We start from the raw sequence: 18,167 nt of genomic DNA on the forward strand, positions 1-18,167 counted from the left end.
GGGAGGCGAGGAATGAAGAAGAGCCAGAAAGGAAAAAAAAAAAAAAATCAGGTGTTTCCTTTTTAGATAAACTTGCCGCCTGGGGACAGCGACACATCCCTGATTCCTATGCAGTGCGAAGATGCTGCAGTGAGATGTGTTAGGAAGTGTGTGTGTGTGTGTGTGTGTGGAGGGGTTTATTTTGTGTGCTCACTGAACTTGCCCTTTGATAGCTCTCTGAAGAGGGTGCAGAGATACTGTCGGGGACATTCTTGTCGTGTTTAACATCAGAACCTATGGAGTGTGTCAGCGCGTCATCGAGTTTGATGCTTATCATCGCAGGGCTGTTCCTCGGAGCTGTCACCTCCCCGCCCGCCAGCCCGCCCGCCGCCCCGTCTGTGACACACGTGTATACGGACACGCAAGCTGCCTTCGTTTGTTTTGGTGTTTGGTGTTCGTCTAACATCACTCCCCTGGGGTAGTGTACCAGCGTCTAGTATAGACAGACTGTTTATTTCCCTCTCACTTGTAGCATCACTCCCTGTTCTCTTCTGAGAGGTTTTATTTGTTGGATTTTAAACATGGCTTTGCACAGTGCAGTCCACATGCATTTAGACAATGACACATTGTTATCATGATGGCTCAGTGCTCAAGCACATTGGCTCCAAAATAAAGCAATAGGTATTTTTCCATGTAACTGATTGCTTGCACATTTTCAAATTTTCAGAAAGTCATGCTAACATGCTGTCACCGGAAATACAACGGTTCTAAAAAAAGTTTTTATGTATGTTAGATGTGATAAATTAAAAAAGAAAAGATACTTGAGGCGTGCCTTGGTGTCTACCTACAGTGACAGCAGTATGCATCCTGTGTCTCCCAAACACACACAGTAAGCTACAGGGACCCACAAGATGCACCTTATTTTTCCCTAATAATACTACTTTCTGAACTGTAAATCTGTGTCAAAATCAAAGAAATAAATAGGGCTTCCCCTGTCTAAAGATTTTCCTAGTCAACCAGTTGTTGCGTGTTTTTATTTTGAATGAAGTTTATTTATGAATTTTCATTAATACAACCTTGACAGTTCACTCTAAAGGCACATTTTGATTGATGGAAATCCCCCCACCCACCTCCCATGATAACATTCACGGGGTACACAACTTGCTCCTCTAGGCTCCCACATAGATTTCATTTCAACAATCAAGGATAGGAACTCGGTGTTGGTAAATAAACTCACTTGGTCACTGCTGAGATTGAGAAACTCTGATCGATGCTGTATTCATTCATGTTGTTGATGACCAGTGATGCTTTATAGTCCAGGGGACATGCAATGTTGAACCACAGAAATAAACCAAACACACTAAAAAAACACCATTTGTCATTTTCTTCATCTCGCTGTATCTTGCTGCCGCAATGAAAAGTATGGAGGTACAACATCTGTCTGTAAACTTCACCCGTTACATGTCACCCCTTCTCTATCCCCAGTGTCAGATTAAAAAGGGACACAGTATTCATAGATCACATGCATAATACAAATGCCATCTTAAGTGGAAATCAGCAGTGAAAAGCCTTCATCAAAGTTACTGGTCCTCGATTAATTATGTAATCTTGTTGTGGCGTCAAGTCTATTTGCATAACAGTAGTTGATGGAAACGCAAATTGATTTGCATTTGCACAATATTTTAATGCAAAATAACTAACTAATGAGGAAATGTATCCCCATCTTCATCTCACTGCACTCCCCCAAATCCCTATTGTTAACTCAGTATGGATGTAAACAGGGAACACCTTCAAACAAACTTAATGATACATGAAATTGTATCTTCTTTACTTCCTTATTATAATTTAATTCCAATAGAAACAGATTGTTGTGGTGGAACCAGTGGGGTCTTTAAGGGGGATGTTGTTGTTTAGTTGAATATGTTAGACTAGTCTGCCTGACTCACTGATCCTTTATCTGACTGAGGTTTGTGTAAGTTAGAATCTCTGGCCCCGATCACGGCTCTGAAATATCAGCTTAACTATGCTGTGTCAGTACACCCATGGCACTGTCTGTGGTGCTGAAGAAGCACATGGTTTTGTCATTTTCATCTTGGATCTATAATATTATCTAAACTAAGTTTTCAGAACCAAAATAGTTGTTGATGAGTCGGTTTGCTAGACATGTGTGACGGTAGAAATGTGTCCATCAGGCAATACTTTTTCTACTGCAGGGGCTTTTCTGTCTGCTTACCACATTTTCATGCGATGTGAGATGTAAGGGCTGCACAGTTAATTGCAATATTATCGACATTGCGGAATGGCAAAGTGCAATATCCAAATCACAGAACAAGAAACAACATAGCACTTTTTTGAAAAAGATAAAAATGTGACATTCCCACTAATCGTATCGCATATCATTTCAGTTCACAATATGACTTTTTGTGCAGCCCTAGTGGTAATGCACCTGTAAGATGGTTTTCCATTCACCTCATAAGAAAACAGGGCCAAGAAAACATGGAGAAGTTGAGTGAAATTGTACATCAGAGCAGGGGGCTTCCAGTCTGGTATTTATTTGCACATATAAACCTTATAACCTGTAATACCTGAAATTGCTGAAAGCCTGAAAGCCTTCATTTAATGTTATGATTCTTTTGTTTTCACCGCAAGTTTTGCATTATGTGAGGAAGTTGTTAATGTGAGGGAATATGGTTATTTAAAATGTTCTTAATGAAATTTATGGAACAATTGTATCATAATGTAAACTGTTAACATGACATAAAATTACAAATAACGTGATAGAATATTTTGGCCATATCAACCTTACTTAGTCGTAGGTGAACAAAACAAACCGGGTCCATCCGCCTCTGGTAAAAATAATCAAATCGCCTGCTGGGTGAGACATAGTACAGTGAAGGATCAGTGGGTTATTAGTTTGATTCAATGGGAGAAGCTTAAGTGTTGGATTGTTCAAATATTTGTGATGGCTTTATTGGCTGTCATGCCTTTTAGTCCAACACAAGGTCATCAGTAAAACTGTTAAAGTCTCCCATTAATGGGGTCTTTAAAGCCGATACTTAGCACTTCAACCTCAAATGTTGCTAAACTTCAAATGTAATGTTGAAATAGAGCCAGAACAGTAATAGATGAGTCACTGTCCAAATACTTTCAGATTACAGTGTACATTTTAACATCATTAGAGCATCAGTCAGCTTTATATTGTCCTGCAGCCAGAGCCTAAAGCTGCACGACAACTGTGAAACAACCATTACAAAAGCAGACTCGAGTAGTGATACATAAGCCTCCCCGCCATGCTGTTGTGTCAGCAAGGGACGCGCCAGGAACTGATCAGAAGAGGACGAGGATCTGGATATTTGAAGCTGATATTGGGCCGGCTTCCCATCAGGCTACATGCTATGCCTCCCCTTTGAGTGTTGATTGCAGAGAGGAGAATGTGGTTGACTGATCTGAAAGGAAATTACTGGAGAGAGAGCTTATCCATGCCTTTGACTGATAATCAGCTCATTATCGTGTTGATCATTTACAGCTCTCCCTCTCGCCTGCTCTCTATTCTTTTAGCTGTGTCACTGAAGCAGAGCACAGAGACTTTTAATGGCTTGGCAGGGAGCCCGCTTTGGTGAGGCAGAGTTAAAACAACCATGCTAGCCCTGGCTAGTCTCCACTTTTTACACAGCACAGGTCCCCACCCCACTTATCAACCCTCCCAGGGAAGAGAAAAAATTAAAGAAAAACAACAACAGCGACAACAACATATGCAACCCTGACGCGAGCAGTGCCCTAGCACCCCAACATGGCTAACTGTGCATGAAATTGAACTGATTGGAGTTATTGACCAGAAGGCTTCAGCCCCTGAGAGGACAGGGAGGAGGGTGAGAAGGGGGGAGGTGGCTTGTGTGTTACCTGATTGAGTGAAAAATCCTCGGCCGGTTGCTTTGATGCCCGGCACTTTACAGGAAAGAGTGATTTAATGGAAGCTGCCAGACCTCATCAATGTCAGCGCTCATGGTGAAGGCCCTCCGCTCCGCCGTGCTTTATATAAAAGCGCTCGCCATGACAGGTCCTGATGGACAGATGTTTGCTAGTTGTTTTAACTGCACAGTAAAAAGAAACACGGGTATCAGCCTCCACCTCTGGCTCTCTGAAAGACAGGCTGTGGAGGGAGAGCAGGCTGTTACAGGCCACCGCGGCGTGCAGCACCCTCGCCCTCTGCTATTTTAGGCCTCTATAAATAGCCCTATTGAATTTTTGCCGGGGTTGATAAGCCTATAATTAATGTGACCATCATTAGGCACGGACATGTTCTTCTCAAGAGGACCCCGCTGGTGAGGTGAAGCGAGGAGAATGGAGACTTCTCCTCTGTCCTTGTTTTAAGGAGCAGTGTGACAGCACTGGTGGACTCGCATATTGGGGCGATTGCCCTCCCTGGTGGCCCCACGTTCAACAAAACATCGCTAAAATGCCCTCTTGGTTGACCCTAAGGTAGATAAAACATGCTAAAGAGCCATCCAAGATGTCCTTCCAGTGGAGAAAATTGGGAAAGGTGCCTTCTTCTAGGTCCTCGTTCCTATAGAAATAATGTGATAAACAGCTGTCTACAGCGGTCATTCTCAAAGTCTGGCCCTTCCAGTGGGCAAAACATGATCAAGTGCCCTCTGGGTTGCTCTTCCAATGGACACAATGTGATAAACTGCCCCCTAGGTTGCCCTTCCAGTAGATAAAACATGATAACGTGTCCACGAAAGTGCCCTTCAGTGGAGAAAATGTAATAAAGTGCCTTCTAGGTTTGCCTCACGGTAGGTAAAATGCAGTGCATGCCTCTATGTCCTTGTAAATAGTTTTATAGTAATTACCATACAGGTAAACAGGCATACTTTTATTTTTTCTCCCCTGCCCCTCAAGTCTGCCATTGTATGAGAGGGTTGAAACTGAAGTGATGGCCAACCAGCTAGTTCCCGGTGATGTGCAGAAGCCGCCACTTTGTTGTCGAGCTGCAGGATAACACACAGCGTCATCTATCAACTCCCCACAAAAGCCCACTGTGCAGCGTCTTCAGTAGATCTGAATTGCATTGGAATTGCATCATTAATAGAGCAGAAATGATTCCCAGCAACTCCGGGAGAATACATTGACCCCTGAGGGAGACTAGAAACAAGACAATGTTTTTACAGGAGGAATATCTAACTAGAGGTCCCATTACCACTTCATCAATATACAGCAGCAAGTGAGCGCGGAGACGGAAGAGAGGGGAGGGGAGCAGAGAGGGGAAAAAAAACAGCAGAAGAAGAGGGAATGTAATAGCTTATAGTGCTAATGGCAGTCTGAGCGCTCAAGTCCCAAACATTCAGCCGCCTCATCTCATCTGGGCTGTGTAATTGCCCTCCTGGAAGCTGCCACGCGAAGCGGCTGCCTCTGTAGTGAAGAGTGGCAGCTGCTGGATGTTGAGGAGCAGGCCCAGGTCAGCTCCCCAAGTGGGGCTCCTTGCAACCATGAGATGTCATAATTAATAGCTATCTGGGGCCCCCGGGGGCCAGCGTTGGGTGGGTTGCTGGGTGAGAGTATTTGGGTAAATGGAAGCCAAACAGAAAGAGACGCCTGGCTTATTCTCCAGTTAACATAATGTATACTTATCATCACTTTGCCTTCAGCAAGGAGCAGCATCGTGCCCTCTGCTTTTCAGGGATATTTCTCTCGCTTGTTTGTATTAGGTTTCCCTTCCATATCTAAACGCACCTCGAGATCGTTCGCTCTGGTGTATCATGGGAACTTATTAATCTTTGGGGACCGGCGTTCTCCCTAGTTAAGTAAATATACATGAGCTGCTGTGCATGATACAAGCTCCCAGCACCTTCAGAAAAATCTGTTAATTCAGCTTCCCTGTTTCTTCCCAACCTCCTCCTCCTCCTCTCCTCTCTCTAACATGCCGCCTGGGGGCAAATCTCACTCTGTCTCATCTGCTGCTTAATTTCACTGGAGCGGCCCTCAGTAATGAAGCGCCTTGATGTACATTTGCCAATTTCTGCCTCTGCCACTGCGGTATAATTGGGATGTGACTAAGCATGAATACCCAGCGCAGGGTTGGTTGACCTCTCTGCGACCCCGCGAATAGCGCTTTTGTCATAATGGAGGTATTATCTCACATAATCTGGGAATGGAGAGGGATTGTCTGCAGGGTGCCAGGGATGGAAATGAATTGATATAACTCCCCGCTCCTGTGCACCACAGAGGAGGAGGAAAAAAAAGCTGCAAGATACATTTTTTACATGCTCATAATGAAGACATTTTCTTCTTATCTATTGCCGCTTTGTGTTTATTGGAGTAGGAGAGCAGCTTCTGGCAAAAGCAGGGGTGGGTTTTTTAGGAAGGGGAGGGAGTTTTGATGCTGTGGCAGTAGAGAGGATTTCTCTGTACGTGTGTGTGTGTGTGTATCAGCCTTTTCCCTGCGTGGGTGCACTGTGTACTCATGCACATGTTAGTGTGTATGTGTGTCTGTTAATGACCCTGTAAAATGACAAGCTGAGCTGGCAGTGAGAGTACAGCCGACGGTCAGAGAGACAGGGAGAGGAGGTGGAGGAGGCAGGAGAGTTCAGATGGAGGTGGGGAGGGGGGGGTATGGTTGCGAGGTCGGTGGTTCCACTGTGATTCACCATGCTGTCATCAGAGGGACAGGGGCCCCTGAGTGGCCCTTTCTATTCCCACCTGAGAGGCCTGCAAATGGAGGGGCCGCGCTGTCATTATTTACAGCCCGCAGCTCCTAACCTTGGATTCGGAGCTCATCACGGCGAAGGGAAAATCAGATAGGACTTGACGTGTACCCGAGCCAGTGACCTTGATAAGTGTGAGGTGCCTGCAGCAAGAGGTTAGGGAAGAAGAGCTCGCTTCTGTCGGCTTTCGCTGTGGATTTGCGCGTGCGTGTTTGTACGTGTTTGTGTGTTTTTAGCCAGGTGAGGGGGGGGGGGGGGGGCTACATGGCTGAATGACTGAACCATGACTCAAGTTGACACGTGGTAGGCCCGCTCATGGACCAAGATACAGCAGGCATATGTGGCATTATTATGTTCATTTTACTGGCACTAGTGCTGGGATGATAAGTCGATTAATGGACCTTTTTCACGGCAGCCATGATATGAAATAGTCAGGTAAACACAGGTGTTACCAATGATACTATTAATTAAGGCTCCATTCCATTTTGCATAACAGAAAAGCCTTTCAAGTGAGCCAACATGCACAATAGTGGCACCCTGACTCTGTTTGACCTGAATGGGACTGAAGTTAAGCTGCAACAATTAATCCAATAATATCAACTACTAAATTAATTGCCAGCTATTTTGATAATCAACTAACCTGAGCCATTTTTAAAAGAAAAATTCTAAATTCCAGCTTCTTAAATTTGAATCTTTCCTGGTTTGTTTACTCCTTTATGACATTAACTGAATATCTTTGGGTTATGGACAAAACAAGACATTTGAGGACCACATCTTAGGCTTTTAGGCTAATAGATTTTATGGACCAAACAACTAATCAATTGAGAAAATAACTGGCAGATTAATTGAAAGTGAAAATAACCATTAGTTGCAGCCCTAAACTCTGCTGGTAACAAAAAAAAGTCTGATTGTATGGAGTCAACAGTTTCCTACTTAGTTTATGGTTCCAATTGCTAGTTTCAAGTCTTCTTCAATACAACATTTTGTCCAATTTGTAAATTATGGTCCCGTTTATAGTGACATAGACAATAAAGAAGGGTATACTGTAGGGCGGAGCTACCCTGTCATTGAGTCCATCTGGTGCAACTCTCAGGGTTCACTAAACTAAGATCTAACTGTCAAACTAGACGATGTTCATTAAATATGAATCAAGATCGTGTTACCATATTGTCTATTTCTCACTTAAAATGTTTTCAGAAACATAATTTAGTGTTCTGGTTTGTTGTAATACAAAAAAGATTGGAACCAGGTGGGCTGCCATTATTTCTTGCTGAACGAACGAGACGAAACCAAGCATCGGCCAAGCCACAGTGCTGTACTCACCAGCTCCAAGCTCTTGTCAGTACTGTGCATGCTCTGGTTGCAAAAAAGACAAGATGGCAACACCCCTAATGCCAAACTCGAGGCTTCCAAACGGTAGTTCACAAACCAATGGGTAATGTCATGGTGGCTTCGTGCAGTTATTATTCCACTGTCTATGACACACATACACAGCAGCAACGAGCATCACAGAGCAGAACCAGCTTCTATAGCTAATGCTAATGCAGCTCACACTGCAGTATAAACTTCCACAGACAGCAACATGAAAAAACAGTTACTGATGTCCAAACTACTATTCTCGTTATTTAGTCGGCTTCAATTTAGACTTAACGTTCACACGTTCATCTTTACTGTCCCTTGGTATTACAACATTAGTGGATTATCGCCTCCAGCCTGTGGGAATAGCCACATTAGCAACAAGCTAAACTTAACAAGATACCTTGAGTTTGAAGTTGTGTTGCATTGATATATCTTTGAGCTTAAATTGTTAGCAGGGCAGTCCTCTGAGGCTGGGGGCTGATGTAACGATTTGTTCTGTTACTTTGACATTGTCTCAATTAGTTTGGTGTCAAGTAAGTGTTCAGTAAATAACTCAATTGCTCAAAAATAAACACATCTAGTCTAAACATGTATTGCCTACGAAAATAATTCATTAAGAAGCAATTTTCTCTGCATGAAAATAACACCAGTGACTGTTGGATAATGAGAATTTGGTCGGACAAGTGCATAACAACCAACCGACCAACTATAGGTGTCGGCTCTAGGAAATCAATTGAAATTTTTTCTGATAATTGGTTAATAGTTTGTCACTTATGAAGCAAAAAACTGGTTGGATCTACTATTTATCACCCTTTTATCTTTAATAGCACTCTAAATCGATTACTTCTGGGTTTTGGATCATGTTGGTCATACAAAACATGCGATTTTAAGGTATCACCTTGGGCTATGGGAAATTACGATGGGGAATTTTCCATCAAAAATCAAAGGGATTAATGGATATTGAAAATAATCATTAGCAGCCTGATGTTCTACCAGGTAAAAGCCACGAAACCCTCCCAGATCAGCTGTGTTTGTAAATTGGCAGCTGTGGTTCGCAAACACACATGACCCTTGCTTAAAGTGATGAATTTTTTCCTGGGTAATTTTGTATTTCTACTTGATTATTTATTTTTTTTTCTCCATCTGAACTAGTTACCTGGAGACCATAAAGGGGTGGGGAGGGGGCTCAAAATAACAGGGGAGAGCATCTCTGGACGGGTGATGAAAATGCATTTTTCTTCCCCCACCGAGATGCTATTTGGTTGTGTGAAATGATTAATTTCACACATATACAGGTCATCCCCAAAAGCAGCAACATCTCATTCACAAGGGGCCCCCGTCAGCAACAAAACAGGAGGCTGCAATAAAATGAGCAAACAGCAGCACGTACTGTACGTCAATAAATCTTTGGAGGTTAAACCTGAGCACTGTAGAATTTGAGCAGCCACCACCCCCCCCTCTCTCTCATCAGGTAAAAGTCACTGAGTACATCAGGACTGTCGAGACCAAAAAATGGCTGTCGAGCAGTCCGGGGAGTGTCCTGTGGTAGCAGGTACACACTCTCTCACACACTCAGAGTCTGTGTTTGCATAAGTAGGATGGAGCCTTGAATTATGGGGTTTGTGTAAATAAGGAGATGAGACTGTTTTTAGCACACAGGGAAGAGGGAGTGCTTGGATGAGAATAGTGCCTCTATGTGGAGTGGAATTGGTCTCGGGTTGTTTACGACAGCTCGCAGCCCTCATATATCACAAGCAGTATGTTTGCTGTGAAGCTACAGTTTGTATGCCATCTGCCTTAGCTGAACTTGACCCTTCAAACAGACTTATATTTTGTAAACTGAGCTCACTGTAACTGCTGTTTTTCATTTTCTCTTCTCTTAGTGGATGATCCAGAAGCCCCACAAGGTGGCTACCTTCTTCGGGTGCATCGGCACCGACCACTTTGGGGAGATCCTGAAGAAGAAGGCCGAAGAAGCCCACGTCGACGCGCACTACTACGAACAGAACGAGGAGCCGACCGGTACCTGTGCAGCCTGTATCACCGGGGACAATAGGTTAGCAGGGATAGATGCTAATATTTTTAAGCACAGCCCGCGCATTTGGTGGCCAAAGTACAGTGTTGGTGGCCCAAATGTAAACTTATGTACAACCCCAATTCCAAAATAGTCAGTACGCTGCGTAAAACGTAAATAAAAACAGAAAGCAATGATTTGCAAATCATTTTCAACCTATATTCATTTGAATACAGTACAAAGACAAGATATTTAATGTTCCAACTCATAAGCTTAATTTTTTTGTAAATATACACTCACTTTGAATTTGATGCCTGCAACACGTTCCAAAAAAGGTGGGTTATCCTGACAGCAAAAGACTGGAAACGTGGAAAGCTCAAAAGACACCTGTTCCACATTACACAGGTAAACAGATGAATTGGTAACAGGACTGGACTGTTAAGCACTTGAAGTTGTATATTAAGCAAGAATGAGAAAGAATTTCACTTTCAAAACGTCGACAATTAGTGTTGTCATTTCCCAAACACTTTTCTTTGTTAAAAGAAAAGGTGATGTTCATCAGTTTGAACATTAAACAACTTGTCATTTTACTGTTTTCAATTAAATATAGGTTGAAAAGTTTTTATAAACATTTTACACAGCGTCCCAACGGTTTTGGAATTGGAGTTGTAAAAACAATACAGAAAAGGCAATTTAACACAACTTAAAGCTGCTACAGAGAGTTTTTAACTGGTTATGAAACAGTTTCAGTTTTAATACTGATGCCTCTATGTGACCCACATAAGCAAACAAGACCAACAGTAAGAAGATTGGCTATTTCTATATAGCTAATTTTAATGCCTGCCACGTGGACAGAGTCTCCTTGACATCAGATGAAATGAGCCTCTGTTTACATTTTCAAAGTTACAGTGAGTAGTACATTATCCAGTTAAAGGGAGGATTGAGGAGATTTTATTTTTGACTTTACATGTGGTGACAATGTATTGGGTATTGTTTATGTTTCCAGTTAACTGTGATGCAAGCTCGACCTCTCGACATTACGTCTTTAGCAATCTGGATAACGTTTCCGGATCAGATCCCATTTTAATACAAGGTGTAAATGAGGGGTGTTGAACTTCTGCTTCTAATCTTGCCTACATTTTCATTGCTGTTTTTTTTATTTTTTTTTGTCATAGTCCGACTTTTGTGTTTGTGTTTTCTCTGTATAGATCGTGTCAGCAGTTTAAGTAGGCTTTATTATACAGTACCAGGCAACGTTGGGATTTGAAAATAAGGGGAAAAGTATACAGACCCCCACCTCAGGCCATTCCACCTCCCCTACATCTATCCACATACCCCTTACATTTAGACCAAAATCAGTTAAGAGTTAATGTTTTAAATCTCCTATTTGGCTTTTTATCTCATGATTTCGACCTTTTTGAATTTCTGTCAACTTTAAAATCTCATAATTCTGATTTTGTCATAGAATTTTGACTTCTTAAAATTTTTATCTCATAATTTCGGCTTTTTAAAATCTCATATTTATGACTTTACCTCATAATTCTGATTTTATAACTGGCAATTGTGACTTTTAATCTGATCATTACAACTTTTTATTTCATAAGTTCTTTTCCGGAGGGGAATGTAGCAAATACATCAAATAGGCCCAATGGGAAGTTAAAAATATGTGAGATTTACAGAAAAATATTTCCATGGGGAGAGAAGTGTGTAATAACAGAGTAAAAATGGGAGGTGTTTACGGGTATTGCTTAGTACAACAAGAATTTAGTAGCCCCAACATATCAGTAACTAGCCACTGACAAGTATTGTTTGCTTTTTTTGTAGAGTGTTGAACTAAAAGGTGTGAAGGGAGGGGAATGTAGCAAATACATCAAATAGGCCCTGCAGAAAGTTAAAAATTTTGGAGACTTAAGGGAAAATATTTTAGCAGGGGTAAGGTGGGAGTAAAATACAGTAGAATCCATTTGAAAAAGGGAAGGTTGACAGGTATGACCTAGTGCACCCAGGCTTCAGTTGCTTCGACATATCAGTAGCTAGCTGGCAATGAGTACTGTTCACTGTTTTCGTAGCATGTTTAACTAAAGAGAGTGAAGGTATCAGGATGTTTATGTAACTGTAATGTGTTGGAGAGGGCTCACAGTACAGAGATAAAACTTGGTGGCCACAGGGGGCCGCCTACACGGAATATTTGGTGGCCGCAGAGTAACTTTTTGCGGCCATGGGCCATTGGACCATGGTTAATGTGAAACCCTGGTTAAGCCACCTCTCAGTCACCCCTGACCAAGAAATGACCCTCTAGCTTGGATTCAGAATGGTCCTTTTGGTTCATTTTTACATCCTCGGGCAGGCAGTCGACTCCTCGGGGCTGGAAGTCATAACAGGGAATCATAGCTCGGCTCACACATCAAAAGGAAAAAGAACAGCTTGAGTGTGTTTTTTCTAGGGCCCCACTCAGTCTCTGCCGCCCCAGTGGGTTGTCATCCATCTATAGGCTGACAGTAGCAATGTGTTAGAGATGGCTTGGCTATCCCAGCTCTCACCTGTCAGCCTTCTCGGCTGTAAAAGGGGCTTTAGCGTCTCTGGCGACTCTCACGCTAGCATCATCATCAGCACGTCTGAGACAGCAGAGGTCAAAGCCTGCACACACACACACGCACACACACGTATATCACTAACAGCGAGGGCTCCAGTTCATGATAGACCAGGTGTGGATCAATAACCTCCTTCTCTAAACACTCCCCTCCTCTGCAGCCCTTCATCCGCTGCTACTGGAGTTGTCAGTCAGTCAACGGCTGGACCTCGACCGCCCCGGGAGCCGGCCCCGCTGAATGGTCTTAGTGGGCTTGTTTGATGTGGGCTCTGACACCTGAAAAGGTCAGGTGCCGTGCTCAGGGAGACGAGCTCTGTAATATTTCTTACAGGTGTTTAACAGACAGCTCAGGAGGCCAGAGGAAAGGTCGCCGGCAGGGCCAGATTGGAAGGGTGATGGCTTTGAAGGATTGGGAGCCAGTATGTCACAGCCCCCAGGCTTTGATTAGTGCGAGTCTTCAAAGAAAAAAAAAAAAAACTCAACCTCTCTTACTCAATCTGAAGATTTGAGTCCCGAGGCTGTGAAGATGTTCAATAAGCACATTTTAGGTGTTAGGAAATAAGTTTATTCAATAATCAAAGGTTCGATCAGTCAGTCTCTCCAGGATCTCAAGAGTTTTTGTGTGATAATTGCAGCCCAAAATGACTTATTTTTCATCAGCTTTTATGGAAAAACAATTTGTGACCATTTTGATGTAATTATATATATATATTATAATATTAAACATTTGAAACTGTTTAAAGAACTTATACTTAACTGATAATTTCGATGTTGTCTGTGTAGTTAGATAAGGCTACATTCACAATGCAGGCAAAAGGAGCCCAAATATGACTTTTTTAAACTTGTGAACAGCACTAATGGAATCTGATCTTTTTAATTCTGATATGGGTCACTTTGCAATAAACTTTGCGATGCTGAACAAGTCAGACAGTGTGCGGTAGCCCACCCCTGTTGCCAGCCAACCCAACTCCCGCAAGCTTTCTCAGGGATATGGGTCACCTGAACTCAGACATCTTGTGCAGAGGTGCTGACAGATGTAGCTAAAAGTAGCCCCTTGACATCCTGAAATTTTGGATGAAATCAGTCTCCTGGCTCTGATTTTGCATCCACACACACCTCCGTATAGAAGTAGAATCCGTTGCTCCACAAAAAGTCGCAATCAAAAGTATGTCTCTTTTTCTCCTCATCCTTGTTATGATCTGCTCACTGATTCATTGGCCTCAACTGTATATTAACCTAAAACTGCAACTGTGAACACTGTCTTCAGTAACAGTGTACTGCATGAAAATATAAAGACAAAAAACATTTAACATGTTATTCAAATTTGACAGAAAAATTAAACACGCCAAAATTGTATTTCCACTGTTGCATAAATCACCAACCCTGGTTTGGTCTAAATACGTCCATAATTCACAGCTTTAGATGTGAAAATATTCTGGCGCTACACACTTTTCCTCCCACTGTCCTCGGCTAACCAGCAGCTCTCACACCGTTAATTATATATTTAGTTATAGTTTAGTTATAAAATGACAAAAATGCCCCAAAATGCCCAAAAACTCAACCAGTGATGGGCTCAGTTCATCTTCTAATCGCCCGACCCTACTAATGCTTACAGTGTAAACGCAGCCCATCAGACATTGAATAGTTTTCTGTAACTTGTTTATTCTTAAATGTTTTAGATTAGAATTTGTTGCTCATTTCACTGCAGTTACAAGTAAGTTTCATCCTGGAGTTTGGTGTTTGATGCTGCTCACCATGTTAACCAGCAGTTTTTTGTTTTGTTTTTTTTTTCGCCGTGTGTGAACAAACCACTTCCTGTAGCAGCACCCTCCTGTCATATGGTCGCCTAACAGTTTTCCCCTAAGTAGCGATGATGGTTGCACTCATTTTGATGGCCGCTCATAAAGCGACAGCGCACGAGGACTGGCTAATGAGCTATGTTAAGATAATGCCACCTGCTTCACTTTCCAGCTCCCACCACTACTCACTACTCAACTCAAGTGTTCATTTAGTAAAGCATTTCTGTTGTTTTTCCACCTTTGTTAACAATGGACCACTTTTCCAGGTGATATGATAATATGAATAATTTGGAGGTGGCTTATTGTTGGCCTTGAAAATCCCTCTGCTTATTTTAATCTCTCCTTTTTTGGTGTTTGAGATAACCCTTCTTTTAAAAGAAATAAATAAATAAAGAAGATTTCACCTTGGTTCAGACATTCTAAGAAAGCATTATCATCCTTTTAGATCGTGAAAGAACAAAAGAAAGTCTGGGGCCCGAGTGTTTTTAGGGATGTTTTTGAGACAAAATTAAGATGGATGATAAGCGAGGCGGAAGATTTATGGGGTCTGTCTCGGCAGGTCCCTTGTTGCTAACCTGGCAGCGGCAAACTGCTACAAAAAGGAAAAACACCTGGACTTGGACAGCAACTGGGAGCTGGTGAAGAAAGCCAAGGTCTATTATATTGCGGTAAGTGAGACCCTCTACATTCAAAATGACTGTTCCCCAACTCTATTGCCAGAAGAGGACAAAATGTTAAGAGGCTTTATTCAGGAAATGCCTCAGCGCGCCTTCTGCATTGTCAATATATCCATTCATCCTTTGTCGAGTGAAATGAGCTATGTTACCTATTGAGACAATACGGCTCCATTCTCTCTATTTTCCCCTCGTCTTTGTGCGCGAAGCTGCAGCACAGTGTGAAATTGTTCTACATGTAATGCATTCATTCATTTCTTTTAACGTGAAGACAAGCCAACAGGTGCTGTGAAAGTGTGAAAATTGATTATTCAAGTTCATTCTGCTTTACCCCCTCCTACACAGTCTTCCCCTTACAGACAAAACACACACACACACACACACACACACACACACACACACAGATTGAGGAGGACAGATGTGCGCTTAGACATTCACATACACGCTCAAGCTGCGGCACTGAGGTAATGTCTTCACTTACAGCTCCTGGAGTAGGATGGCCTGCCATGCTCATGTTTCACTGTTTGGGATTATGTTTAATTCTGGCAGATCAACATTTTCTCTCATCTCGAGTCAAGATGATAGCCCTGAAATCGCACCGCATTCCACATCTTTAAGCAGTTCATTATCGGCATAAATCAGCACCACGGCCCCGCCATCAGCATCCTGCTTCACTCTGAGAAATAAGGGTGCTGACTAGAACCGTGCAGCGTTCTATGGCTTGTCCCTTTAGCAGGACCATTTCTGGTTCATGGTTTGTAAAGGTTTCAGAGGGTTCTACCTAGAATCCAACTTAAAGAATTATACCAGAACCCGCTGTGACACATTCCACCCAGATCCCCCCTGTGAGAAGTTCTACAGGGAACCCTTCTATGGTGTAATGGTTCCACCCAAAATTTTCTCCAGGGGCTCAAGCTTTCCACCTTCTGAGGGTGCTAACCAGAACCCACCAAGTTTTTCATCTACCACCAAGGGGGTTCTACTGAGAACCCTTTTATATTCCAAGGGTTTCATTGTAGAACCCACCCAGGTGGTTCTCCTGAGAACTTTTATATTCCAAGGGTTTCATCCAGAATCCACCCAGAGGGTTCTCTTGAGAACTCTTTTACATTCCAAGGGTTTCATTCTAGAACCCACCCAGGTGGTTCTCCTGAGAACTTTTATATTCCAAGGGTTTCATCCAGAATCCACCCAGAGGGTTCTCTTGAGAACTCTTTTACATTCCAAGGGTTTCATGTGGAACCCACGCAGGTGGTTCTACCAAGAATGCTTGTACATTATGAGGGTTTTATTTCAAACCCACCCAGAGGGTCCCACAAAGAACCATGTCATATGCCAAGGGGGTCATTTAGACTCTACATTGGGGGTTCTATGAAGAACCATTTTGTTTTCCAAGGGTTTCGTCTAGAACCCACCCAGGGGCTTCTACCAAGAATGCTTTTACATTCCAAGTATTTCACTTATAGCCCTCTTGTCTTCTGCGGGTTCTACAAAGAACCTTATTGTGTTCTACAGATGAAGCAAACAATCATTCAATCTCATATATTGTGTATTGCAGTCATCCATCATTCCGACAATCTATGTTATAATTACTGGTGTTTAAATTGAGAAAACATTCAAACAATCTATGATAAGTAAAAAATAATTTTAATAATCTGAACTATGGCAGCACAGAGATACACTTACAGTTAAAAAACACCATTTAAAACTTAAACGTAAACGTTTGAATATTTGAGGGTGAGGATCTTTTAACACCCAGCCTGCCAACAATCCTTACAAAACAGTTTCTTCCAAAAGGAGTTTTTAATGGAACTTTTAGTCTTACTATGAACGCACATGATGATTCATGAACCCTTTCATCAAAAGAGATTCTTCACAAGCATATAGTTCTGTGCAGAACCTCAGCCCTTCAGGAAGAACCTTTATTTCTAAGAGTTGGCTTATTGTCCCGAGTGAGATCCACAATGTTCCTCCTGTTGCCCACAAGCCCTCTAAACATGAGTGTACTGTAGTCCAATAATGACAGAGGTTTCATAATTAGCCGCCCAGTCGCAGAAACAAACACCAAAAAAAAAAAAAAAAAAGCCGTCAGTGCTCGTGCCAGAAAGCAGATCAGTCAGTCCATCCTCCAGAGTTTGTGTGGTCTCATTTTCAGCCTCTGCTTCGCATTAGCAAACACGGCACATCCTCTGCAAATTGGCAGTTGGGTTTTGCCCACATCCGACAGTCTTGCGCGCAGGGAAAAGCTTCCGTGGGATTTGAGGGGGGATAGAAAGGGCCACAAATGGGTGTTTGTCAGTGCTTGGAATCTCAAACGTCGTTTCCAGCGTCCCTCCTGGGCCTCTTTGTCAAAACAGGGGGATCATTCGCTTTATTAGAGTCCCATTCGCACTTCTAAAGTACTTAGCCAGATACACTGCCACAGCTATTCCCACTTAATACTGTGTGGCGTGTCTAGACCGGTGTTCACTAAGGCCTCCTCTCTCCATTAACCTTGTCGAGAGCACTCAGATGTATTTACCCAATTTACAGCCAGATTGTACATTTTCTCCCTCTCTGTCTCTCACTGTACCAACCTCTGCTGTGTATTAATGTGCTTTGTTGATTTTCATTAAACTGCTGCTGGGTGGTACACACACAGTCTTGTTCGCTCTAATCTGTAAATGTAATTACCAAAAAGCGCGCATGCATTTGTGTGTATGTTAGCATGTTATTTGCTCGGACGTGCGTCTGTGTTTGTCGGAGCATGTGTGTTAAAGAGGTGATTGATGATTCCTGGCAGAGGCTCTCAAGGTGCCTGCTACTATGTGGTGTGATTGGATGAAAACAGAATTATTAGAGAGGGCTCTTGCAGCCAGTCTGGCTCATCCAACAGCAGCAGCGGCGGCGGCGGTGGCGGCGGCAGCAGCAGGGCTGGTGGCAGACGCAGAGCAGGGAGGCAGCACTGCCATTTCTCACAAAGAGAGAGAATGTTGAACTCCTGCCAAATGTTTGGTGGCAGGCTGTTGCTAGGAAATCTGGGTCCTTAGGCAAATCATTGCACAAAGACCA

General features: G+C 42.8%; 1 protein-coding gene across 2 annotated transcripts in view; it reads left to right on the top strand.

Annotated features, from left to right (window-relative positions):
- Window positions 1-18,167, top strand: part of adkb (adenosine kinase b) — a 146,846-nt gene that overhangs the window by 55,767 nt on the left and 72,912 nt on the right. For both annotated transcript variants that reach the window (XM_084740620.1, XM_084740621.1), the window contains exons 5-6: window positions 9,923-10,095; window positions 15,002-15,110. In XM_084740620.1, the coding sequence (XP_084596746.1) occupies window positions 9,923-10,095; window positions 15,002-15,110 (282 nt within the window). The remainder of the gene's footprint in view (window positions 1-9,922; window positions 10,096-15,001; window positions 15,111-18,167) is intronic.

Source organism: Lutjanus erythropterus, chromosome 17, assembly GCF_056507025.1.
Source record: "Lutjanus erythropterus isolate fLutEry1 chromosome 17, fLutEry1.hap2, whole genome shotgun sequence".
In the NCBI taxonomy this organism is placed as follows: Eukaryota; Metazoa; Chordata; class Actinopteri; order Lutjaniformes; family Lutjanidae; genus Lutjanus; species Lutjanus erythropterus.